We start from the raw sequence: 26,330 nt of genomic DNA on the forward strand, positions 1-26,330 counted from the left end.
ACGCACTGCATGTCAAATTGATTGCAGTTCTAATTGAAGGAAATGTAGCTCACAATCGACACACTTAGGAATATTCAAAAGACACAAACCTCAATCAGTCATACTTAGGCTTTCGGGTTAAGCTTCGTCCTTAAACATTAAGCCATTTAATTGAATGTTACGGCTGCACACACACACAGAAGACTCTACCCATTCGATTCGGGTCACATATTTGCTGTGATTACGTTTTCTGTATGCACAAATATTTGTACACAACGCCTTGGCAAACATGTAATTTGCTGATAGGTGGGACAGGGATTTCCCAAAGGGAACGAACCGCAAGCGTTGTCAATCAATAGAGATAATGATAGTCCAGCGCTGATGTATCCATTAAAAGTGATTAGATAGAGGCATCAAATGTTATACGATTGTTTTAGATAGCCCTCGGGCATGGCGTACATCCGTTGTAGATAGCATTGTAAATAATATATCACGTTAGTTGCATTCATTAACAATTTAATTTAATAATTTATGTGCGTATTAGAGTTATATTTAACTGTTTTGTTCTTTGTGAATCTTTGAGCGTGCTTCAAGTTGTTTCTGAACGATTTTTGAGTCTTTTGGGTTTGTTTTGAATATATTTTGTGTTAGATTGGTTTTGCCAGTCAATGAAAGCAATGGAAATGCATTAAAATAGGGCCAGTACAGTCTTAAGACTCCGTAATACTCAAACAGCAAGATGTACCATAGGAATCTTAAGCAATAGATAAGTTGATCTTAGAAACTTTGAGGTTTAGCCTGTTCTTTCATCCATTAATTCACAAATGTATGGCCCAAGTTGACCCGAGTTTGTTTACCTTTCCAGGGTTCACGTCCATATTTTCCACTGCTGCTGAAACACAACTCTCTGCCGAATGCCGAGCAGCTGCGCAACAATTCGGCTTTGGTCTGCACTTTCTGTTATCATTCCATGTTGAATCAGTGGCGCAAGTGAGTCAACCAAATGCATGCCATGAACAGAACATTTGTTAATTACATTTACTTGATTGCTCGACAGATATGAGGCGCAAAGTCCGAGCGTGAATCCGGCGGAGCGCAAATACAATTGGCACGACTACAACTGCCACCTGTGCGGCATTACGACTTATAGGAAACGTGTGAGAGCGCTGCCCGTCAATGAGTTTCCCTTTGTGAAGCACCAAAAGAGCGACGATGGGCTGCTGCTGGAGAATGGAGAGTATGCCGTCGTCTGTCTCGACTGCTACGAGAGCTTGAGGTGAGAGATCAGAGTGCAAAAATGTTCAGCCCAACTAATGGTTTTCGTTTCTTCTCTGCAGACAACAAGCCTCGCAGCACGACCGCTTTGGGGTGCCCATATCTAGGCGGGCCTACAATTGGGTGCCCCAGCCACCGCCACCGGAGGACAGTCCCGAGTCCGCAGTGGCACGTTTGCCCTGCGGCGAGCGCTCCGATCGCATTGTAAGTAGCACACAGAAGGAGAGAGTAACCCGCACTAAGCCTAATGTCTGTATTACAATTCCCAACCCCCCACACAGCTCATCAGCAATGCACTGCGGCCCGTGCCAGGCAAGAAGACAACATCGCCCAAGCAGTACGACAAGTCAAAAGAAGGTAAGTGTCTCTATGCGCTATGCCGCTGTGGCACCAAACTGTGGGGGGGAATCCGATCTGGTTCTGGTTCTGGTAATGCGAGAGGCTCCTCAAGCGCCCCGAGGGCGAGCAGGTTCAAGTGAAACCCAATTCGCGTCAATAAATCTCAATTGGTTTCACTTAACTCGTGAGCGTTGAGCGTTCTCCGAGCTCGTTTAGCACCCAGCACCCCTTTGTTCATGGGGTGGTTCGGGTGGATTGGTGGGGCAGCATCGGGCGTATTGGGTTGCATTGGGTCTCTGCGTTGGGGCAACATTTGCAGATTATTTTGTATTTTGCCACAAAAGAGTTGAGCATTTGTGGGGAATCTGTTCAGTGGCTTCCTTCTCCCTTAGTTTGGATTTCTTTTCAATGCATTTGCAGCTATCTGCCTGTGGCACACAATGCTGCACGGTTGCATGTCCATTTGTTGGACAGCTTTAGAGTTTTGATACAAATTGTTAATTGCTGCTTTTTGTTAGTGTTTCATCATGGATGGGTTTTGGGTGGTCATCAATTATGTTTTGTTTTTTGAATTGCGTGCACAAAACACGCACACGGACACACGTTAACGAATCCCTAAAGGTTACTCCAAAGTTGTGGCTCAATTGATTGTGAATTATTGTTTACCAATGTTAACTCGCATATTGGAATGGAATTATTAGTTGAATGACAGGAATGGGAATCACATGTTCGAATGTAGAAGGTATTTTCAATCTTTTCCGTATGACCATCGACTGATCAGCACTTCAATCCCATCCACTTCCTGTCTTTCCTCCTACTTTATAGCTACTTAATTCATGACTACTTATTAATTCTGAAAGCACCACCTAGCAGAAGTAACCTTGAAGTCTATTGGGTGATTGAAAATTCCAGCTATTTCCATACGAACTTAAGGCGAAAAGACGAAAAGGAAAGAAACATTCCCCATGGACTCAACTATTTCCGAAGATGATATGTAAATTCCATCTAAAAGCGGCTCTAAGCATTTTCTGTTCAAATTCGCATATTGAATGTATCCAAATAAGTTTCTTTCTTTCACTGGAAAACCCCGTGCAACATAATACTCCTGTGGGAAATGCCACAAACCCATTCCACAGCCATTATGTGGCAGAGCAATCTCGGAAAAAGCTTCTCTAATTGCATTTCCCAGTATGAAAGCAAAGGAAATAAGGGGAAAAAATCCTCAATTTGAATAAGAAATCAACTGATTAAATGCCCAATCACAGCACAGTGGGTGGCCGATAGGCGGCAGGGGATGGGGATGCGGACGGGGATGGGGACGGGGTTCATGTACCCATAAACCAAGACCTATAGCTGTTGTAATAAATATTGATTTTATATGAATTGCAATGGGGTGGTGTGTGGGGGGGGCAGTGAGGTGGGGTATTGTATGCTTGTTAGCAGTCCGCCTTGCCTTGCCGTTTCCCCCTCTTAGCTCCACCCCCCACCTCGCACTTATTTATGCAAGAGCGAGCAATGGCGTCGGTAAACTTCTTCAATAAAATGCCAAAAAGGAAACATCATAAAAATAAATAAACAGAGAAACCACAAAATATATACACACACACACACACACACACACACACACACACACACACACACAGATACAGATAGAGGAAGGAAACCTTCTGCCACTTCCCCCTCCCCCCGCACACACACCAACTACTAGATTCACAGAAACCACCTACAAATGCCACTTCCGACAACAGCAATCCGTAAAGCAGCAGCAGCAGCAGAGGTGGTAAATAAAGAAGGAAAGGAGAGAGAGAGAGCGAGAGCGAGAGGGGGAGAACTGTAAAGAGAGAGACCAACGAGAAAGCACAAATAATAAAAGCAACAGCATAAAGTATTTCGAATTGAATTACTCCGTGTTATCCTGTCAACCATACGAAAACACTCAAGACCCATTCAACATGCCACACTGCCACACGCTTCCTGCAGCAGTAGCAGCACCCCCCCCCAAAAACACCCAACAAATATACAGGCCGCCCCCATGCAGCCATCCCAACCAACCCACCGTTTAAGGAGTTGGCATCGATTTGCAAAAAGTATATTGCCAGCTGCCTGCCGCCAGCTCCTCCTGCCACTAACATGAAGTTGTGCCACCCCCCAAACCAAAGGAGGGGGAGGGGTCGTTCGTTGGTTATGTAGGAGTTGAATAAGTAAACATAAAACCACTGAATTTACGCTTATTGCACCCGCAAACATTTTGCTTAACACAACAACAACAGCAGCAGCAGCAGCAGCAGCAGCAGCAGGACAGAAGACATCTCTCTCGCACTCACTCACTGTGCTCTCCCCCCTTTTTCTTCTCTCCATCTGCCTGTCAGTCTGTCTGTGTGTGCTCTCTCTCTCACTCTCTCTCTTGCGCTTGTGCTTGCCTCTCTCTCGCACACAAAGTGGGACGTGTGGGTGTCATTTCCGGCCTCAATTTCAAAAGAAGCTCAAATTTCCACACAATTTTCCGGCTTCGCTCTTTGGCACTTTTGTTCGTGTCGTCTCGTCTCGATTCGTTTCGTTTCGTTTTGTATGCTCTCTGACTCTTGTCAGTGGTGGCCCCTGCCTGCCACGGGGCAGTCATTTCCTCGTTGCCACTTGTTCAGTCAGTCACTCAGCAAAGGACTCTACTCCACTCCCTAGCACCGCATCCTCTTCCTGCCACAGCCCACTGCCTGCCCACTCCTTCAGTGTGCAACCACCACAAGGCCACCCCAGACCCAGGCCCAGACCCAACCTCGCTTTTGTGCAGCCTTTGGTTGTGCTTTTTTACTTGTGCCCACATCTTGTTGTTGGGCCCAAGTTGCCACCTTTGCCACAGAAATATTTCAAACACTTGCTTGCAGCTTGCAGCACACTCCTCCTGCTCCTGCAGCGTTGCCTCGTTCGCTTCCGTTTTGCGTAGAATAACAGTTACATTATCCTTTTTATTGCCACACTTTCCAGACACACACACCCAGAGAGAGACAGAAAGAGACACACATACAGACAGACACTCAAATATTCATACATACAGAATGAAGGCAAAGAGAGAGAAAGAAACGAGAAGGAAGAGGAATGAATGCATAAGCAAGGGTTAGGGTAGGGTTAGGGTAGAGGCAAGTCGAGCACCAGACACAGGCTCGTATTTGGCTTGTGGCAAGCTACGACCTACCCCCGACCCCCACCGACCCCTGCCATCCTTTCAGTTTATTGTGCTCGCATTCCCCATTCCCGTTCTCCCCCGCCCCACACCCATTCTGTCACTCTTCTGGCCCCTTGCTGCCAGGAAATTGTGGGCAAAAAATGTGCATTTATTTTTGCCAGAGCTCTCTCTCTCTCTCTCTGTCTCTCTCTCTCTTTGCTTTCTGTGTGTGTGTGTGTGTGTGTGTGTGTGTTTGTGCTAACTCGAGTCGCAGTAAATTGTGGTAAACACGAAGCCAAGTGTTTGGAGAGTATTTACCCAGCCATGCCCCACAGTGGCTCGGCTCTGCCTGCACGCACAGTGGGTCGCATCATCATTTGCATAATTGGCAAACATGATTGCAAGTTGAAAGGTTCCTCCCGAAAAAAGGGGTCTGTGTGGGGTGTGTACGTATGTAAAGGAGGAATTATGTAAATTGGAAAAAGAATAATGAAGTTCGATGCGAAATGATTTTTGGTTTGAGGCTTGTAGAATCGGTGTAGAGATATGAATTAACATGGATATAAAATGCAAATTGACAGCCGCAACACGAGGAAGTGTTTGTGATTTTTAAGGAAGTTTCTGCAAGCAGCAGAAATGAAAATGTTTCATGATAAATGCAACATTATTACCACATAAACATGCTCCACCATGTTTATCCAACTGTTTCCCACACCCACAGTGTTCATCCATCTTCTGCACTGATATTGATTTGCATAATATGGCAGTTTATTGTGCTGGCCACATGTCCATGGTGCGCACTGTACGAGTGTACATCTTATTCCAGCATCTCGACGCGACTTACGACTTCATCCCCATGTAATCATCTGCTGGGTGGCACAGCTGATTTATCTGCTCAGCCAGCGGGGATATGCATATGTTGGTGCTTCTAGCTGTCAGCACATAACCTCAACTCACTTTGGCAGTCCCACTGGGGACAAGCTGGAGGTGGAGGGGGGAAACAGCTTCACTAAATCTTTATTCCTCTCCTTCGATATGTACAGACATCTGTGTGTGTGTGTGTGTGTGCATATAAAACGCTGATGTGGCATGAAAAAAGATATAAATTCTGCCAATCGATGAAGATAAAATACATTTTGTAATACCCCTCCCACCGCCTTCTCCTTCTCCTTCTCCACCCCCACCGACTTATCTGTGGGCTTGGGGTGGCGACCGAGGTCAAGCATTTTGAGTGTGGGCGTCTTTTGGGAGTCAACGAAGTGTGCAACGTCAACTGTGGCACACACACACACACACAGAGACACATCAAGTGTGGGGGGGCTTGGGTGTAAGTGAAATTTCAAGTGGCGTCAGCTTCGACTACTCTACCTCCCTTCCTCCCCCTTTGGGTCGTAAGTCCGCATGTGTGTGTGTGTGTGTGGAAACCCTTTAAAAGCTTGTTGTTGCCAGACACATAAACGTTTAGCCCATAAACCCCTGATGTATGGAACATAAACACCACACTTGCAAGTGCCACTCATTCCGTGGTTTCTGACGTGGGTGGCGTGGGTGTGGGTGTTGGTGTGTTGTGTTGTGTTCTGTGGTGCTGGTGTCAGTGGTTAGTGGTGGGTTTTTTGTGCCTGCTAACTGAAATCCGATGTGTGTGTGTGTGTCCCAGGTCCAGGCTCCGTTTCCGTATCCCTGTCCGTTTCCATGTCCGGGTCCAGCAACCGCAACGTCAATAAATATGTTACGCTTGACTTGTCCTTTTTTCTTTCCTTTTGCGGGGTGGCTTTTCCTTCTGGTGAAGAAAAAAGTTCTGTTGGCCGGCAATTTGGTTAAACATATTTATTTGGGTGCGCTGCCCGACCCCACCTTACGCTTTTCTATTGTTCATTGGGTTTTCCATGCCGAACTTCTGTATTTTGTTATTCAATTTCAACCAGACCATGGATTTATTTCGACAATTGGCATCGACAGAGCGTGAGAGTGAGAGATTTCCCATTTCGCTCCTTTGTTGGGTTTTCCCTCGTAGCTGCAACATTGGTGTGCCGCAAGTACTGCACATTCGAATTGCATTTAAAACTCTTGGACAAGTGTTTGCATATCTTAATACGAGCTGTGCATTTTACAAAAGGTTTTTATTGGCCTGGCTAATAAGATCTTCGATCTGAGGGAAAAGTTTGAAAGCAGAGAGATAATCCCATTGTTGGCAACTAATTTCGGGGACAAAACTTTTCTTTCGCTCTCTCTCACTCTCTCTATCGCTGTCTCGTCTTACCTCTGGTCTTCTTTTTCGAGGTTTTTACCATTATTTGTGCTTGTGCACCCCCAAATTTAATTAAAAAACTTGACAACAACTAAAGCAAACACTTTAACAACCTCCCCCCCACCCGCATCCACACAAACACAAAGTGACTTTGAATTTTATCAACCCCAAAGTGCAACTAAAGGAAAGGGTAGGGTGGAGCCAGCAAAAGTAGATAGCGAATGCCATAAGCCTTGAGAGCTAAGAGCTGAACTTATAGTACGTGATTTCTCCTGCTCCCTGCTCCCCAGCTCCCCAGCTCCCCGTTACTGCCAGTTGTGTTGCAGTCTTTGCTGTTGTTGCCTGCTTACCGCCTTGGCTGCCGCCATATTTACTTTGCATTTGTTTACGCTTTTATTGTGTGTTTTAGCGCACGAATTTAAATATTTGCTGGTTTTTCTTGCACCCACGCATCCCCGAGCAAAGACTTTCCCAGACACAAAAGCACCGGCTAAACGAGAAAGCAGCTGCTTGGCCGTCGATCCATAGAACATTTTACAGTGTATCGAAATTGGTTTCATATCGATTAATTTGTTTACTCTTCTTAAAAGCATTAACTAAACCATTATGATCATTCATCTAGAAGCTTTTCATTCAAATAAATACCTTGCACACTTGTTTCATTATTAATTGGATGCAGATGCGCAACCTCCAAGAGATAAGCTTTCACGAAGGTACTGATGATTTTTAGTACATATTCTATACATATTTTGATCATTCTCCTCTCGATAAATAAAATTCCCTGAAGCCGCCAAGTTTTTGTTCGGCAAGCCCAGAGCTTAGCCAATCTGCGGCTGTTTCGTTTCGCCAGTGCTTAAGCACAACATTTGAGTAGCGCAAGTTTCGTGTTGGCATTGTTGCTTCTCTTATTGCACTTTTGCACTGCCCCTCTCTCTTGTGTGCGCGCTCTCTCTCTCTCTCTGCCGCACACTTTTTCTCTGGCAGTGCCTCTGTCGCTGCCCTCTTTGTTTGTTTGTGTATGTGCAAGCGCCAAAGTGATTTACTGTTATAAATATTTGCTTGTGAGCTTTTTAAGTACTTTTTCTTTTCATTTCTTTTGGTGTGCCAGCCGCCGCGCCGCTGCCGCTGCCGTGCGCTTCAGTGCCTTTGGCTCGTGGTTTTGTTGCTACTTCACATTCATTCTCATTCAGCGGGGAATAACTGTTTACTTTATAAGCTCTGCTCAGCACCAGCACTCTTGCCTCCTGTATATGTGTGTGTAGTCTCGTACTTCCCTTATTCATCACTTTGTTTGCTTGTTTCTGTTGCATACTTTTGCAACGTAATTTTATTGAATCATGTTTGCCCTTATGCCGACCTGGCTCTGGTCTGTGCTCTGACTCCTTTACTCTGCTGGGTTTCGTTTTCCTTTTCCTTTTCTAATTTTTATTTTCGCTCTTTTGTGCTTCCATTTGCTTGTGGCGCGCGCTTTTTGTACGAGCGAAGAGTGAATTTCATGTTGGTCTGGCAGCAATGTTGCTGCTGATCCTGATTCTTTTGTTGGGTACAGTAAAGATTCTAGTGACTCACAGATGTTTGACTTTAAGTAGAGATTTATATGGAGTGTATAAAAACAGTCGCTTCAATACCATAAGTCTTAGTAAGTAAGTAAATTAACCCACTCGCACTCGCATTTATGTCGTAGCCAATCTCCACTGTAGTCGCACCACAGACCTCACCTCTCCCCTGGGGAATCATTTTGCATTAACTGTGCAAATAAACCAACTTTGTTATATTTTCGTTCATTTCGTTTCGTTTGCCTTTGGCTTGTGTGAAAGGTGGTGTGGTTGGCTTGAGGAGAGGGTAAACAGGCGACTGGTGGGGAGAGAGAGAGAGTTCTAAAGCAGAGCCAACCACCGTTTGCGTTCTGGTTTCTGCTATGGCTTCTCCTGCGGCTGCTGCTCTGCTGCTGATTTTCTTTTCTGTTCTTGGTTATTTGCCCAGCTTTTGCTGTTGTTTGCTTTCTCTCTCTCTCTCTCTCGTTCTCTGTTGTGTTTGGCAGCTTCCCCTTGCTCTCTCTTCATCTGTGTGTGAAATTGAATGCTCAATTGAGCACTTAATTAGCAAAAACAGTTTTTAATGACGACACGAAAGCTTTTATGTGCTTTGAATTCTGTGAAAAGGGGGTTCAAGTGGACTGCACTGAGAGAAATTCAACGATACAAATTAATAAAATTGGTTAATAATACCAAAGCGCTCTTGATTATATTGCTCTGAGATAAATTTAAGGTATTTATGATAAATTTAGCTCTTTCTGAAGATTGTAGAAGAAATTAGTAATATGTTGTGTGCATATTTTGGGTTAGGTAATTTAATTCTTGTTATAATTTATAATCTTTTCTCGCAGTGCCGACTTGGCTTGTACTGCTCTGCATACCGCGGTGGTTGGTTTCCTTGTTAATTTCCATTTTCACATCATTCGTTACTCTTCAAAAAGATTGATTGCGTTATGCCACGCACTTTCAAGCACGTGCCTGTGCCCGCACACTCTCTCCCTCTCTCTCGCTTCGATTCTCTCTCTGTGGCTCTGCCTCTTTCTCTCAAAAACATGCAACAGACGTCCGGCATAATTGGCGATCTGATTAATGCGTTTTTAAGTGCATCATTTTGAGCATATTATGCGTTTATAGGGGTTAATTTCACTGCCCAAATTACCCCCCAACCCAACCCAACCGAACCCGACCACCCCTTTTGGTATTTTAATTGAATTGTTGCCATTGCTTTTCCGCATGTTGGTTGCTGTTGTACAACGGCATTTATTACCGTTTCTTCTTTTAATTAACGCGCTCTTGCCGATGTGAAAACGTGTTAAACATTTCGCATGTAGATTCCCATTATGTTCGGTCGTGTTGGGTGGGGTGTGGGCACTTGATGCTGGCATACCCAGGGGATTTGGCATTAGGCAAGCTTACCCATTGTTCTTGTGTATCTTCCATCCCCCTGATTCCATTCCAAAGACAGACATCAAGTGGCATTGGTATTGGTACATGCATCACCAAATACGAGCACTCCAAATATGTTGCTGGCCTCAGGACAACGACGAGGACGAGATGATGATGGTGCGTATGGGCATGGCGCTGGGTATGAGCATGATAAGGATACCACTGAGCCTCAGAGTAGCTTGGATCAGATTCTGGGTCTGGGTTTGGTTCCTGGTTTCTAGTCCCTGGTGCTGGGCACGAAACTTCATGCCTCAGTGGGCAACAACAACATTTGCAAATTCAATTGAATCGATACACGCACCACTTGTTAAACCATTTCGGCCTGAGCTGACACAGACCACCAGCCACACCCATCCAGCCACCCATCGTCCATCCATGCATCCAATCCATCCATCCAACAGCCGAGTCGGAATCCTCGTGCTCCCTTGTGTGCGGCCGTCTTATTATTGGTTTTACATACACATCCGTTCCTCAAATATCATTAGAAGGATACGTAAACGCACCACAGGAATAGGAACAGGGTGCAGGGTGCAGGGTACAGGCAGCCGGCAAGTGATGCCAGTCAGTCAACAAGCGAAAAGGATGGATGGGGCTGGCTCCGTTTGCATGTGTGTGTGTGTGTGTTTGGGGATGGTGCCTCGGCATGCTGGGTTATTTGAACAATGGCTTAAGGGCCTATAAAATCACACAAGGGGTTATAAATCCATTTGCAAAACCAAAATCCAAAAATATCCCAAAGCCAAACAACGTGAGGCCCAGCCACAACTCTTCAAAGTCCCCACACCCCCAACGTGTCCAACTTTTCCAACCTCCTGCTAGTCCCACATGGACTGGCAGTTGGGTGGGGGGAGACTATTATCATGGTTTGGTGGCTGCTTCAAGTTGGCTGTCTATGCCTATGGCTTAAGCCTAAAAAAAAAGTTCCTCTAAAGCGGACGCACAGCTCGTGACTTGGTTGATTAAACAGGCAGTAGAAGGAACGTGGAGTCTAGCAGAGGAAGTGACAGAAGCAGTCGCCGCTACCTGTTGTTTGTGTGTCCCGCTGTACTGAAGTGTATGTCAGGATTTGCTCCTGTTTTCCTTGGCAGAGTATGTCTCAGTCGGTTGACTGCCGCGCCATCTGCTACTGTTAATCAAAGTTGACACTTTCAAGAAAAATAATCGCTCATTGTCAAGCAGAATGTTCCGTTTTTGTTGTCCCCGTTTTGGCTTTAAAAACTTTTACGTTAAAGCGGAAGCAAACAACTTGCGGAGGTGAGAAGGAGTTGAACACAAAAGTCATCTATGCTGAAAGGGAGCCAACTTTGCACCCCCATATCACCCCTTTGAGGACATGCCGGTCCACCCCGTCGCCCTCTTCTACTCTGCCCTGCACCTGAGCTGCGAGTATTTTTACACTTTTCACATTTGCACTGAGCACAGCACACACCACCCCTGTCTCTCCTTTTGTGATGAAGCGCGTAGTTTGTCCATAAAAGTTTTTCCAGCATCCAGCCCCGCTGGAGCAGATTTTTATTAGTTTTTCACGTTCTGCATTTTCCACGCGCGCTTTTCACATGCCCGCCCCGCCAACATTCCCAGCGCCAAGCGCCAGAGCCAGCCGAAGCTCGGTTTATTGTTATGGCAGCATCGTAAAAATTTATCATACTCTCTCCTCGTAGTTGGCAAAGCGGCAAAAGCAGTAACAACACCCAAGTGGTGGGAGAGGGGAGAGACAGATGGGCGATGGGTGTTGGGTGGAGGGTGGAGAGGCATAACAAAACGTTGGAACAACACAAAACAAAGTTATCGCATTTTTATGACAATTTGACGACGACTTTCATTGCAATTTTTAAGGTGGCGCACCATTGCCCCCCAACCAACAAAAGTTCTTCAGCCAGCAAAATGAAAATAAAACAAAAAATATAAAACAAAACAGGAAGAGAAGGAGAAGCAGAAGCAGAAGCAGCCAAGTTGGATGGCTATATTTGTATACCCAGAGTGAATATCTGGAGTAATAGTCTGGGAGCTGTGATTTGTGCGGGCGTGGCAGATGTGTGACCCCATGGGGAGATGTCTGAAAGTTCCAAATAGCGAGTACTACGAGTAGTAGTTATGGGAATAGTTTTCAAATGATGTTAAATAAATAAACTACTAGAGCAGCGCATACAAAACTTTCCTTCATTAATTTGTGCGCGCCGTCAGATAGTGAATGATGGCAGAAAATTTTCTAAAAAAAAACAGATCTTTGAGTACAGATTAATTGTCTAGAAATTGTCTCCCTACACAAATGTGAAGCAAAAACAAATTGCCAGGAAATTCTGCTGCCAAACTGGCTCTAAAATTTCTTTTGTGAGTCGCCCACAAATGAAGTTAAAACTGTATCTCCGTCGGTAATGAATCAATCAGCAAATCAAAATTCGAACTGGCTATTTTCTGGGATTATGCGAAATTGGAGCTCCCCCAGCCCAGCCACAGACACGGACACACAGCTGCCAGTGCCAACTGCAAGTGGGCTTCGGGCCCAAGTAAAAATATGTCATAGAATTTGTGTTGTCTAAGTTCAAAGGCGGGGAGGCGAGAGAGTGTGAGAGAGAGAGAGGATGTGTATTGCTGGCTCTATTAGTTGGGAAATAACCCAAAGTTGTTGGCATCTGAAAAATGAACACTAAAAACCCGAAAAAGCAAACGACCAAAAGGCATGTAGAACAGAACAGAACAGGGGGGGGGAGCGGAGCTCATCGATGGAAAATATTCTCACATTTGAACTTCGAGCAGGAAACACTAAAATGCAATGCCAGCCAACAACAAAAACAACAACAGCAACTAGAATGGGAAGAGCACACTCTCTCTCTCTCTCTCTCTCTCTCTCTCTCTCTCTCACTCACTCTCTCTGTCTGTCTCTATCTTGGCCCTACTCTCACCAACTTTCGCAGTGAAATGTGTTGCTGGCACGCAAAAACTCTCCGAACCATGTAGCAGAATGAAGCTTTCACTCCCTCAACTCCCTCCCATCTGTGTGTGTGTTTGTGTTGCTCTCGTCTCTATCCCACTTACTACTACTACTACTACCATCCCACCCCCAGCCCCCACACCCCACCTGTCTAATCGGTGTTTGTTAGTATATAAATCTAAAAGCTAATCCGCTTGTATTTCCGCTTGGGCGCTGTGAGGTTAGACCGGAAATTCCGCTCTATATGCAGAATGCAGCAGCAGCAGGAGTCACATTCAGGGGCCAAAGTGGAGGAGGGAGCATCGTGACTGGGGGAATGGCTGCCGTGCAGGAATGGCATGGCATGGCAGGGCATGGCCGGGACAGGACGAGCCGTGTGTCGGCTCTTCCGCCATCGATGTTGGTGTTGACGACGGAAGTTGAGTTGTGCAATGTTGGTTGTTGCTTGTTTAGGGATTTGTTGTTGTGGCGGCGCAGTACATTTTCAGCTCACTCCAGCACTCCTCTCTCTCTCTCTCTCTCTCTCTCTCCTGCCCTGTATTTTTCTATGGTATATAGCTGTGTGGCTGTGCGTGTGTGTTTGTTTGTATTCCCCTAGGTAGGTGCCTCTGTGTGTTTGTGTGGAGAGTGCACCAAAAAGCTTCATTGCCTGCCTGCATCGGGCTATCGATGGAGCAAGGGCTACACAGTTTGTTCCGCTTTTTTTGGCTGTGGCTCTTTTTGGGTTTGTATGCGGTGCACTGTGAGGAACTAGCTCTAGTTGCTGACTCTTGCAGAAGCTGAAGATGGACATTCCCTTCGTCTAACTGGTACAAGTTTCCTTAGAAAATTAAAATCTTCCAATTGAACAAATTCCCCAAAGTCTCCTTTTAACTTCTGTCAACTTCTTGCTCGATCATTTCTCGCAGTGCATCTCTGGTAGTATCTCTGTATCGCAGATTGTTTCGCTTGTACTGTTGACGTTCCTGTTGGTGCTGCTGCCGCCTCCACCCACCTTCGCCTAATGCCCTTGCGACGAGAGCTTTGGCTCTCTGTCTCTGCTGCCCGTATTGCTCTCTCTCAGCTGCAAGCCAAATGGAACAACGAAGGCTTCTGCCGGTTCGGGTTTGGTTCGACAAAAAGATTTCGTGGTAGCTGCTTCTTGAGTGCACGAAAGTGCAACCAGTGGGAGCACCAGTGGGAGATGCTCTAGCATATTGCTAGAGGGAGATGGCAGCAAACTAAGAGAGAGAGAGAGAGAGAGAGAGAGAGAGAGAGGAGAGAGAGAGAGAAGCGAACGAAGCAACACGAAGTGAGGCGCAAAGTGCAGTTCAGAGAAGTGAGAACTTGAAAAGTGAAAAAAGTCAGTTCGAATGTGGTAAAAGCTGTTCCTGCTGCCGCTCCTCTCTCTTCCATGGCTGCAACTGGGTGGAGTGGGTTATGGTGGTGGGGGGGACTGCGCTGTCAGTTTAGCACAAAGCCGTGTCCGTTATGAGCGCAGGCAAAGCGTTCGAAAAGAGCAACAAACTAAGAGCTCAGCTCGGATTTGCTCATCGGGTTAGAGGGCAAGTGGCGAGTGCGGGTCGCTCGGCCCCGACCAAGTGGGCATATCAAATGGGATGCAGGCAGGCACACACACACACACACACACAGAGAGAGTGCGATAGAGAGAGGGAGCCACAGGCACAGACTGTGGAAGAGAGAGAGAAAGAGTGGATTGACCAGAGCGGCCAAGGAGTCGCAACGTTGGGCCAGGACCTGGGACCCCGAGCAGGTTATGCTCCTCGTAACTAATAACCAAGTAAATTGATACGTGACCCTGCATTTAAATGCCATTATTGCCTACGCCCAGACCACTTTACCCATCGCTCCCCCCCGTCAGCCCGCCTTCGATCCGTCCAGCAGGAGGTCACTCAAGTGTGTGGGTTGGGGTGGCGGGTCCTGCTCTTGGGCCTGCGCTTGACTTGGCTTCCGACTCACAGCCGCATCCACACACATACAGAGGATGATGGTGCGCTTCTGTCGGCTCTCTGCCAATTTGTGATTGGAATTTTTGATGAGCCCTGAACTGACGTATTGATTGACTGCCTGTGCACACAACCCACACAACCCACACAGCCTCACCGCCATAACCATCTGCACACAGAGACACCACCGAGACAAGGACAGGGACATGGAACAGGGACATGGGACAGGGACAGGACCACCGCAGCATCCTGCAAGCATTCAAAAATTCATCTCCGCCTGCAGCTCCCCTTCGCCCGAGCTTATGACGTCTGTCGGTCCTAAAGAGAGAGAGAGAGAGAGAGAGAGAGGAAGCTGGTGGAAAAAGTTTTTCCAAAATGCAACTATGAGGGGGGGCAGAGACTTGTTTGCACTTTGCTTGGAGAGAGGGAAGTAATCGCTACATACATATGTATGCTATGCCATGCCATGCAATGCAATGCCATGTCCCCCCCTCTGCCCCGCAACACACTCCAAGCGATTCGATTTGATCCCAACTGAACGTAGCCAGAGCCAAGTTGCGCTCGGAACTTTGGAGCGCCTTGGAAGAACAACAATTGTCTGAGAGTTTTGCCTTTAGGTGGACTCTGGACTCTTTGGCCCGGAACGGACTGCTGGCGACTGCTGTGGCAGGACTTGGACTCCTTTTGTGTGTGTGTGTGTGTGTGCTGTGTGTGTGTGTGTGGGCAGTAGGAAATGGCTGCGGAAATGAGCACGGAATATTGTACACACGACCGGAAACTTGCAGAAGTTTCCTTGTATTTTCAGACAGTTGCAAACGAACTCCCAAGATTCTAACAAAGTCCACGCCCCCATCCCCAGCCCCATCCCCATTCCCATCCGGTTGGCTGCTGTGTGACTGCCCGCGGGTATGATTAAAGTTTTCCTTTTAATTTCCAACAATTGTGTTTCGGTTTAGATTTGGGTTTTCGTTTTCCTCCATTTGGCATCGTTTGCCCTAAGCTCCACTCCAAGTGAGAGCATAACGAATACTGTGAGCAGAATACAGGAACTCTTTGGCATACGATCATTCAGATCAGTTGCTAATTCAGTAACATATTCATCAAACAGTTGCCAGCCACTCAATTCACTCGGGGTTCAGTGGTCACTGTGGATGGGTGGATGAGCATTCATTGCATTCCAACTCAGCCGAATGAAACATTCATTTGCATTCCCTGCCCGGCATTCATATGGACATGTTCATTATGTTGTATTCTTGTATACTCCTGCCCTACCCTCTGTTGCTGTGTGGCATTCCAAGCAACAGATCCTGCTGCTGCTCCTTCGTTCATCTCGTCTCGTAAAAGCCTGAGCTTTGAGAGCAATTCGTTGCGGTCTTCGTTTGGCATCTGCGGCATTTGGCACTAGCGAAAGGGTATTTAGACATTTGCCGTCTACTTACGGACATTCCATTCCATTCCATTCTCTCCTCACCTTACCCCTCTCTTCGCTTGTTTCTCTGTGTCGTACTCCACTCAGTCATTCGGTCTGGCACTCACCGACCCGCGCATTCCTTGCACTTCCTGTGGGTTTCGTGCCATTTTGAAGTCTTGGCCGCGTAGTTATCCTCATCTCACTCCTGCCACCATGCATCCTCCAGCTCCTTTTCACTCTTCTGCTCCTACTCATTCCCTTTATTCTCTGTCTTTACAAACTTGTCGCTATGTGGTGTGAAAAATATTTAAGCGTGAAGTTTTAGCAGCGGTTTTCGCTTGAAGGCTCATTGTCGACACTGTCCCCGGCCTTCCTTCTCACTCTGCCTCTCTCCCTCTCTCTCTCTGTCTCTCGCCTGCTCATTCCTTGTAGTCGTTGCCGTCGCCGTCGACGCTGACGAACATCGTGTTTCCGCATCATTTTTAACGCCACTTTTGTGTAAGCTTTGCTCTTATTCTTCCACTGTCTGGGTGTGAGTGAGTGCTGCCCTCTCCCTCTCCCTCTCTCTCTCTGTCTATCTGTGTGTGTGTGCGAAAGTGCCTCTGTGTGTTGGCCCTGTGGTATCCGTGTCGGTATTTTTGTGGATTTGTTTTGTGTCTGAGGGTGTTTTTCTAAATGGCTTTTAAAATCTCATCGCCAGCGTTTTGTCCTCGACGATGGCAGCGGAGCAGAAGTGTCTCGAGGCAGTCCGCAGGGAGAACGAGTCGAACAGAGCACAGAGATGGGCACTGGATGGTTGAGGAGGTGGCCGCCTGTGTGGCTGTGGGTGGTGGCCTTTTGTGGTTTTTCAAGGCAGAACGGGGTTTGGTGTTGTTCGGGTTCGGGTTTGAGGCTTTTGGGGTTTGGAGTTTATTTTGTTATTGGTTTTGGCGATGACTTTGCTTTGCTTTTGGCCCTGCCTTCCTGGCTGTTGCACCCTCGTGGCTGGCCCACAGTCGGATTGCTTTTTCGATGGCAATGGGAATGTGCCACACTGGAGATTTGAACTGTAATTGGTTTTGAACAAGTTTTCCTGTTTCCTGGACAGTGGGCAGAGATGGCTAAAAGATCATGAAAATGGGAATATCTTTTGGAGAAGCAACTCTGGCATTTATCGATCATTTATCGAACGAACATCGACCGCTAATCGAATGTTTATCGAGCCAAAAGCACACCCAAGTGGACTCACACACACACAATGAGAGGAGCATGGCAATATGTATCCTGGCCAAAGCCATCAGCGTCATCCGATTTGGCTTGGTTCACACTGAACAAGGTAATAATTTCAGCTCCTAAGCCCTATTAACCATTGCTAACTGAATGGTGGAAGCAGCCAACCGAAAATGGCCAGGATGTGATGGAAGAGGAGATGGAGGAGGATTGACTGTGCCCAGGAGCAGGCAGCTAGCAGAGGGGAAGTTCGTGTTGACTGAGCGAGCAATTGAATAAGCGGCAGAGGCGCACAAAGAATTTGTGTGGGCGACAGCAACAGAAGGAGCAGCAGGAGTGCTGCTTGAATCGGGCACGAAGCGAAGGGACGAACGAACCGGAGCAAACAGAGCGGGCGGTCCTCTGGCCCACACGCACACACACCCATGCACCCACAGCCAGGCACAACCCCAGGGCAAGCCCAAGTGCTAGCCCAATTCAATCCCATGATGATGCCAACTGCCGGCAAAAGGCCGTGCAAATCCGGAACGAGTGAACATATTGACAAATTATCCTTTTTACACGCATCGCCTGCTGAGTCGGCATCGCCTCACTGCACGTCCTGCCTGCTGCCGGGCTGTCGGGCTGTCGGGCTGCCTGCCACACACTCAAACACACACGCACACACACTCACACAGAGCCATTGTTAAATGTGCCAATGTGCACACACACAAACACACACACACATATACTCTCCACTCGTAGTTGTTCCGCTTCGGTCCCGCTGCGCCATCGACATCGTTATCGTCATCGCCGTAATCGTCCCTTTTTGAGAGTGTGTGACTATGTGTGTAACTGTTCCTGTGTGTGGGTACATAAACAGCACCAGAAATAACAGCAACACCAAGGAAAGGGGAGTCGAAGCAGCAAATACCCTGCCATGACGCAGAAAAAACATCCACTTGGATATACTTTTGGCATACGAAGATCAGCAAGTAAATATGTTGGAGAGCTAAATTCTGCATCAAAGTGCTTAAGAAAACATCAATGCCCTTGGGTTAGTGTGTAGAAACAGAGGTAGCGACACTGCCAACAACATTTCATACATCCAAGCGAACCGCAATGCCAGCAGCAAGTAGAAGAAGGAGCAGAGGGAGGAACAGAAGCAGAGGCAGCTTCAGCCAAATGCTCATCCGAGGATATCATGAAGCTTGCCTTTGTTCCGGCACACACATACAGCCACAGAAGCACTGCATGCATGCATGAGTATTTCAGATTTGCCGCTGCTGCTGCTGCTGCTGTTGTTGTTTTTCTTTTTATCTACCCAGCACTTCGTTTCACCCCATTGTTCTCGTCGGATCCGGCTCCGGCTCCGGCTACGGCTCCCCACACACGCACACACCCCATTCGAGATGCGAGGTTCGGGTTCTTTTGTTCGAATCGGGGATAATACATATTAGAGACGTACAGAGAATACTGTAACATTGCTAGGGGTTGGGCTGTGAGTGAAGGGTGCAGGAACTGAAGTACAGATCGTATCGATGGCGACCCCTAAGGCCGCAATTTGTGCGCAATTTATTTCCAATCAATTTAATTTAGGGTCCACGATCGATCGGTGATCGTGGTGGGATCTGAAAAGGATATTGTGTTATCGTTTGTTGCAGTTTTCGATTTCTAAGACTTTCAAAATCTGCGCTAACCCAATCATAATCCCTAAACATACTCATATCTTTAGCGTAGCTCCATTTTCTGTTCGATTGCCTTCCCATTCTCCAGCCATCAATCGCATAACATTGCTCGTTCAAGCATGAACTCCCCTCTGTCCACTCTTTTCTGGCCCACACTGTGCTGCTTGCACACTCAATTACAATGCATTTAATGACTGAGGCGGGGTGGCTTATGTTTGAGTTTTGTGTAGGGCAGTGTTTGTGTTTTACAATAATTAACTCAACTTAAGCTCTCATCTCTCTGTCTCTCTCTCCCCTCTCCGACATTCCTGCCCGGAAAAGTGTGCAGCAATATTTTCCATGGTGCGACACCTGAACTCTACTTCGACGTCGCTGCGCTGCAGCTGCTTCTGCTTCTGCAGCTGCGAAGGTGTTGAGCTCATGAACCGCAAATTTTGTTTACAGCTATGTTGGAGCAGCAGCCACGGCAGCGGCAGCAACCGATTGAGCGAGAGACCTCAACTATGTTGTGTTGTTGCGGTGGCTGGCCACCATTTTGAGCCCGTAACTCTGCTCTCCCATTTAGCTCTGCCACTGCCACTGCCACTGACTCTGACTCTGCCGCTTCTGCCTCTTCCGTCTCCCTCTGCCGCTAGCCCTTGTGCTTTCTGACAAGCTGCCATGTCATGCCGTGGCTGGCAGCAAGGAAGTACATATCAATTCAACCCCCAAAGTGCAGTGCAGTGCAGTGCGGTGCAGTGCGAGGGAGCAGCAGAGAGTGGAGCGAAGGCGAAAAGAATGCACACGAATTGCCATGCACTCGCACTCGCGCTCACACTCGCCTGCTCTCTAGCTCACGTTCTCTCTCTCACTCTCTCGCTCCATCTCTCTTTTGGGCCACTCACACGCCGACGCCGCCGCTTTTCTAAGCAACGGGCGGCAGTTTTCTCTCGCTTGTACGTACTCTCTCTCTTTTGCTGCCTGCCGCCCTCCCTCTGTGTGTGTGTGTGTGTGTGGGGCGCTCGTAGAGCGCGAGAGAGAGAGCGTAAGCAAGTGCGAGTGTTGTGTGTTGTGTGTGTGCTGAGCTGACGTCTTACCCATTTTCGAGTCGACTCGTCTGCCGACTACCGTTCGCCCGTTTAGTCCTTTCACAATCGTCGCCATTGCCGTGTCTTCGGTTTTGCTGGTAAACGCTCCTCGCTCCTCTGCCAGTGCTGATGCCTCAGACAATTAACGGTTATAAATATACGGTTAAGTCGCGTGGTGCTTGAGATTCTCGTGTTTTGTGTGCGAGTGATTCCAGTTGAGTGTCGCGTTGAGTTAAGAGAGTGTGAGTGCATCGCTGACTGGTGTGGTGTGGTGTGGCGTTTGTGTGGCGTGGCGTGAAGAGGCGGCCAAGCGAATTGGATTACAATTACAGTTACAATCACAATTGCGATTACGATTACACCGTAATTATGGCGGCCACTTGAATTGTACGTGTGCGTGTGCGTGTGTGTGGGAAATTGTGTGGGCACCCGCAGAATTTTACAACTTTACAACCCAACACCCCGCCCGCCCCGCCTCAGTGCTTGAGAGTGGTGCAAATATTTCCATAAGCAAATTGCATGTTCCCAAGGAACACACCAGGAGGAGTCGTGAGGAGGAGTCTGAGTGTTTCTTCGGTGTCAGTGCAGTGTTCCTCCGCCCAACTACAGTCGTGGCCCTCATTTCCAAGATACCGTTAACCTTTGCCGAACCCGAGGAGTAAAGCGAAAAGCGGCAAAAAGTTTCCCACTGCCGTCTCCCTCTCCCTCTCTCTCTCTCACTCTCTCTCCGCCCCGCAGCGATCCGCAGTCGCGCAGTCAGGGAAAACTTTTCCGGCGTGGAATTTAAATTGGAAAAGTAAAATGAAAAGAAAAGCGCTCGACTAAAAGTTAAACAAAGTGCAAAGTAAATATTAAATTAAGAAAAGAATAAGAAAAGAAAAGAAACGAAAAGAAATAACAGCAAGCAAGCAAGAGGAGTTGTGTGGAGCGGTGTGTGGTGTGGTGCAGTGCGGTGCTGTGTGCTGTGGCAAAGAGCAAGAAAAACGCGCAGTGCATTTTTCGGTGAAGTGCAATAAAAGAAAGCCAGAGGGAAAGCGCTGGTAAGCGCAGAGCCCGGAAGGAAGGAACCAAGTGGAAGTGGAGAGTGCACCGAGAAGAAGAGCGCGCGCCAGGAGGTAGAGAAAACAACTTCCGCCTGCATCCTCATCCGCATCCGCATCCGGATCTCCGCAGCTCGGGCTTAAGCCAACTCAAGTTCGTTCGGTACCTCCCCCGTTTCGCTGCCTTTCATTAATGCAGTTCTCCTGCTCCTGCTCCTGCTCCTCCTTCTGCTGCTGTTGCTGTTGCTCTCGCGCCACCCGTAAATCTCAACCTTTTGCACGCAACAACACGGAGAGGCATCATTTATAAAGAGGCAGAGCCCTCTCTCTCACTCACTCTTTCGTACGCTCTGCTTGTGTGGCGTTTTATTATTCCGTTTTCTTGGATTAACTCAATTTGTTGTGCCCCGCATCGCGAAACGCAGTAAAAGGAGCAAACAGAAATACAAAAGGGAAGAAACATCAGGAGCGGAGTGAAGTGCAGTGCAGAGAGGAGTACGCGCTTACGCATAGTGCAACCCGATATATACACACAAACAAACACACACAGAGAGCACAGAGACACTCCACAGGATCTCCCTCGGTGGTTATTGAGCGAGTGTGCGGGTGCCTGTGTCCAGTGTCCAGTGTCCTGTGTCTGTGCCCTGCCCTCCAGTGGTGGCACCTCGCCTGGATTACAGCTCAGAATAAATGATGGAATGGCTACCAAGAGGATTACCCAGCATTCATGCCCCGATCCCGATTTGTGGTGAGTCGTTGGTAAAGTTCTCCCATCCTAGGTAAAAGGTTCGTCCTATGACGATGCTGATTCACATGGAAGCTGAAGAAGATCGCTTTAGGGTAGGGTAGAATTGGAATTTCTATCGGGCAAATATTCCACCCATTGATCCCTCCATTATCACTTTGCATTCTTTGAAATTTATTTGTGTTCCATCTTCCAATTGGGAGTCTCCGCCCCACCCCACCCGTGCTTAATGGAGAACTTTCAACAGATACCCATCTAAAACTGTTGTCAAACACACAAATCGCTCTGCTCCCCACTCTCCCCACTTCGCCCACCACCTTGAAGAGTAATAAAATTTCAATTTCAGCACCAAAAAATGCTTTGGCATTAATTGTCTGCCGCTCGGGGCCAGTGCGTAGTTCCAAAAATAGTTCCATCCCTCATCTAATGGCACCTCGCACCCGTCCCATTCCCATTCCCATTCCATTCCATTCCGTTTCACTCGTTTGGGCAGAGAGCTGAGGCTAGAGCTGTGGCTGTTCCAATAAGTTTCTTTAATTTTCGTCTATTTATTTTGACATGCGAGGCCCTGGGCCGACAATTAAATGTCAACACGCACAACGATCGATCCCCAGAGAGATGCGTTGAGGAGATCACTTTGAAGGCGGGCGGATTACCCCTGGGGAGGAAATGGAAATGGGAACGCATCACTCAGGGCAACACACAGAGAGACGCAACATAAACACGATCGCGGGCGGGGGAATTGATTAATTTGCTGACACGCAGCAGCACAGCTGATATCCTGCTGCAAGGGGAAATGTGGAAGTGTCGGATCAAAGTTATTTGTTTTGGCTGCCACAGCAGCTGTTGCAACATTTGCTCCCTCCACCTCTGCACTCTACCCCCTACCTCCGTGTTGCCTTCCACTTTCCGCTGCTCGGCTGCTGTTTATTTTTCCAATGATCATCTTCGTTTTTGTGTTCTTGTGTTGCGTTGATCCGTTGTTGGTTTTTAGCGCTGCCAGGGAAAAATTATCACCTTGTAAATTGTGTCTCTCCGAGTGAAACATGTGCTCATGCCACACACAGAGAAAGATGCTGAGAACCGAGAGAACAGAGGAATAGATGGAATTCTCTTCAGTGGAATACTCATTATTATTCATTGTTCTGCTTGTGCATTTGCATAACTAATCATTCAATTATCGACTTGGCCTCAAACAAAGTCAATTAATATTTAAACAAACTGAATTATTAGCACAACCAGCGAGCAACACACCCACCATAATCCCCACTATAAAATCAAACAGCGTTTTGTAATTCATTTGTCCACCGAACTCGTGTGTAAATATTTTAGAATGAGATTTTGCCGCCCGCCAAATATACAAAACGAAATTACTTTTGCCATTATTTCCGTGTGTGTGTGTGTGTGTGTGTGTGTGTGTGTGTGTGTGTGTGTGTGTGTGTGTGTGTGTGTGTGTGTGTTATGATTGTGTTATTTTTCTGGCAAATTGAATTGGAATATAAAATAAATAAACACTGCTGCCAGCGGACAGACAGAGGCATTATTAATTCCCAAAAATAATACACAAGTGACTTTGCCGTTGATGGTGATGGCTTGTTAAATGTCAATTGATGGCTGATTTTCACTTGAATTTCCCACTGCTGCTCCTTCTCCAGCTGTCAGTCCTCTCTTGTGTTGTGTCTTGTTTGACTTAAAATCAATATTTATTTAGTAACAGCAATGGGAATCGCCACTGAAATGTTAATAATTTGCACAAACAATCATCGGGCATCGTCATGCTCTCCATTGTCCATCTTTTGTTCGGGCAAGCACACATATGTCTCAATCGGCCGAGTGGAGGGTAGAAAAGTGGAGCCAGATAAATGCTTTGACTATTATTGGGCTTATTAGAAGCCAGTCCCCCCCCCAATGATATGTCTAAATTAGGGTGTGCCACGGCACGGCACGACACGAATGATGATTACAATGCTTGCCGCCCGGCACTCTTCTGCCGCCTGCACTCTTGCCGGACAGCGACAAGTGCTTGAATAATTTGTATCTTTCTCAGAAGCAGCTGCCTGCCACACACACATTCAATTAGATTGTCTCGTAGGGGGGTGGACATCTGTATTTGAGTGTTGCAACATGGATTCCGGCAGATTGGAAATTAATGTACAGACTGCAAGGAGCAGCATTAACGAGAGTTCTCTCGGGGGACAGCAGCAGCAGCAGCAGCAGCAGCAGCAACAGACAGGGAAATGAGTGCGTAAATTTGTATGCCAATTACTTAAGCAGCTCCTGACAAGACAAGGCACGAAATGAGCAGGGACGCGGGGGGACCCAGAGCCCAGAAGGGACCCTTTTGGCCACAGGTCCACTTCTGTGGATGTGCCTGGATGTTGTTACGCCTTCAGCTGACAGAAGGGGTCAGAGTCATTAACATGCTGTTGCTGTCGTTGCCAGCCAGCCAGCATTTAGGACGACACATCTGCACCTTTTTCCCCCTCGAGCTAGAGGGGCTGTGCGGCCTGCCACTTATGTGACATGAGGGACATGGAAGGGCGACAGCTTTTGACACTAAAAAGCCAGCAGCCACATTCTGACAGACACGCACGCCCCCCACACACACACATACAAGTGAATGCTGAGAGGATAACAGGAAACACAAATTTTAATACTGCAAAAGAATTTTGGAAAATTCGTTTGTTTTTCTTTGCGAAAAATGTACACAGTCTCCGGGGAGAGACTTGCTCTCTCTGTGGAAACTCATTGCCCATTTTTGGTTGAAAACTTGCTTGAGAAACTTTTCATTTTGTGTGGCCTGCAGGGCAGACACGCCCCCCCGCTTGACCCCTGCCCTGGCGTAGCCTTAACCCCTGACTGCCCGCCCAGTCAGTGTGGGTTCGTTTCGCTTAACCTTTTCCCTGTCGGGGTGCTGTGTGTGCTGTGTGTGTGTGCACTAGGGATCAGTGCCTGTCTGCACATGGTGTCTGCTACCATCCTGTCCCAAATATGTCGCCAGAAACTTGTGCACTCCTCCCTCCCTCTGCTCTTCTCTGGGTGTAAGTGTCTCCTCAGTCTCTGTTTGAACTTTTCGTTTACTTTGGTGCCAAAGTTTCTTGCTCGAAAGTTTTCAAGTGCATTCCGCTGCGATCTTTGCTTTTGGGACTGCTGCAAAGACCCCTTTGGCGTCTCATTTTTGTGTCACAGTTCAGCAGACTTGCCCAAGTCCCTGCATAAATGAATTGCCTAAAATCAATTAACACCCCAAAGCGGGTGCATAAATACTTTAATTTGTGCAACTTCTCCTCCAAGCACTTCAAGTTGAAGCAGTTCCAAGGCGATTCCCCTCTGATTGACTTCAGTTCTAATCTTGAGCACAATTTGCGTGTTTGTATTTGTACCAGTCCCACAATGAGCACATCAAAGAATCAGAAAACAATATGCTTTTTCCTCCTCCCTGTCTGGCTGAAGGAAGGAGCAGGAGCAGACTCCTGCTGTCTGCTGACTGCTGACTGGTGTCTGTGTCTCTTTCTCTCTCTTTTGCGGCTAATCAGCTTTGGCTCTGTAATGCGATGTCCATGAGCTGACTAAGCCCCAGCCATTCGTGCTGGGACTGGGAGGGGGCGTAGTGGGTGGTGCTAAGTCTTGGCCAATGTGTTGAGCTCCAACTTGCCGCTCGGCTCAGACTTGTGTCTTGTATAATTGAAATTGGGAGCGCGCCTTTGTGTGAATATTAACAATGAATTTAATAAAAACACAAAACTGCCGCTTCTGCCATTGCCAAACCATAATACCCACCGCTGCCAGGGTATCAAAAATGCGAGGGAAGAGGGAGCAGAAAGCTCAGAGAAGGGCTGAAGCCAAGTCGCAGACCGCCTCCACACGCAACTGTACAAACAGTGGTGGCTGCAGCACAAAGTAATAATAAAGATAAAGAAGAGCAGCCACAGGACGTAGGAGCCACCAGCGATGCCAGTGGGTGGCTGGTGGCTGGTGGGTGAATGGTGGATGGTGGATGGGGCCAACTGCCGTAGGGTGTCCGGACTGAGGGGCAGGAGCACTTTGAAGAGCGAAGAACACATTTTTGCACTTTTATAGCGCAACATCTTTTGTGCACAGACATCCTGCCTCCTGCCTCCTGCGTCCTGTGTGCTGTGGGGCAGGAGGAGAAACCCGAGAATGAATGGAATGACGGTGGGGGGAGTGGCGCAACCACAAGAGGGTTTGCTGGAGGAGGAGCAGGGCAGGGCAGGGCAGTGTGTTTGGTGGGGCATTTCGCCTTTAATAAACCCACTTTATTGTTTAGAGCCCAAATAAAATAATCCCCTTAAATGATGCCTTCGCATAAT

At 47.5% G+C, this 26,330-nt stretch overlaps 1 protein-coding gene across 6 annotated transcripts in view; it reads left to right on the forward strand.

Moving 5' to 3' along the window:
* Positions 1-26,330, forward strand: part of LOC117891803 (chromatin modification-related protein eaf-1) — a 66,791-nt gene that overhangs the window by 27,836 nt on the left and 12,625 nt on the right. For 4 of the 6 annotated variants that reach the window (XM_034797478.1, XM_034797479.1, XM_034797480.1 and 1 more), the window contains 4 exons: positions 845-969; positions 1,037-1,255; positions 1,317-1,458; positions 1,536-1,611. In XM_034797478.1, the coding sequence (XP_034653369.1) occupies positions 845-969; positions 1,037-1,255; positions 1,317-1,458; positions 1,536-1,611 (562 nt within the window). Of the gene's footprint in view, positions 1-844; positions 970-1,036; positions 1,256-1,316; positions 1,459-1,535; positions 1,612-21,774; positions 22,003-26,330 lie in introns of those variants that run through there. The other 2 variants (XM_034797483.1, XM_034797482.1) reach the window with 2 other exon arrangements.

The sequence above is a fragment of the Drosophila subobscura genome, chromosome E (genome assembly GCF_008121235.1).
Source record: "Drosophila subobscura isolate 14011-0131.10 chromosome E, UCBerk_Dsub_1.0, whole genome shotgun sequence".
Classification (NCBI taxonomy): Eukaryota; Metazoa; Arthropoda; class Insecta; order Diptera; family Drosophilidae; genus Drosophila; species Drosophila subobscura.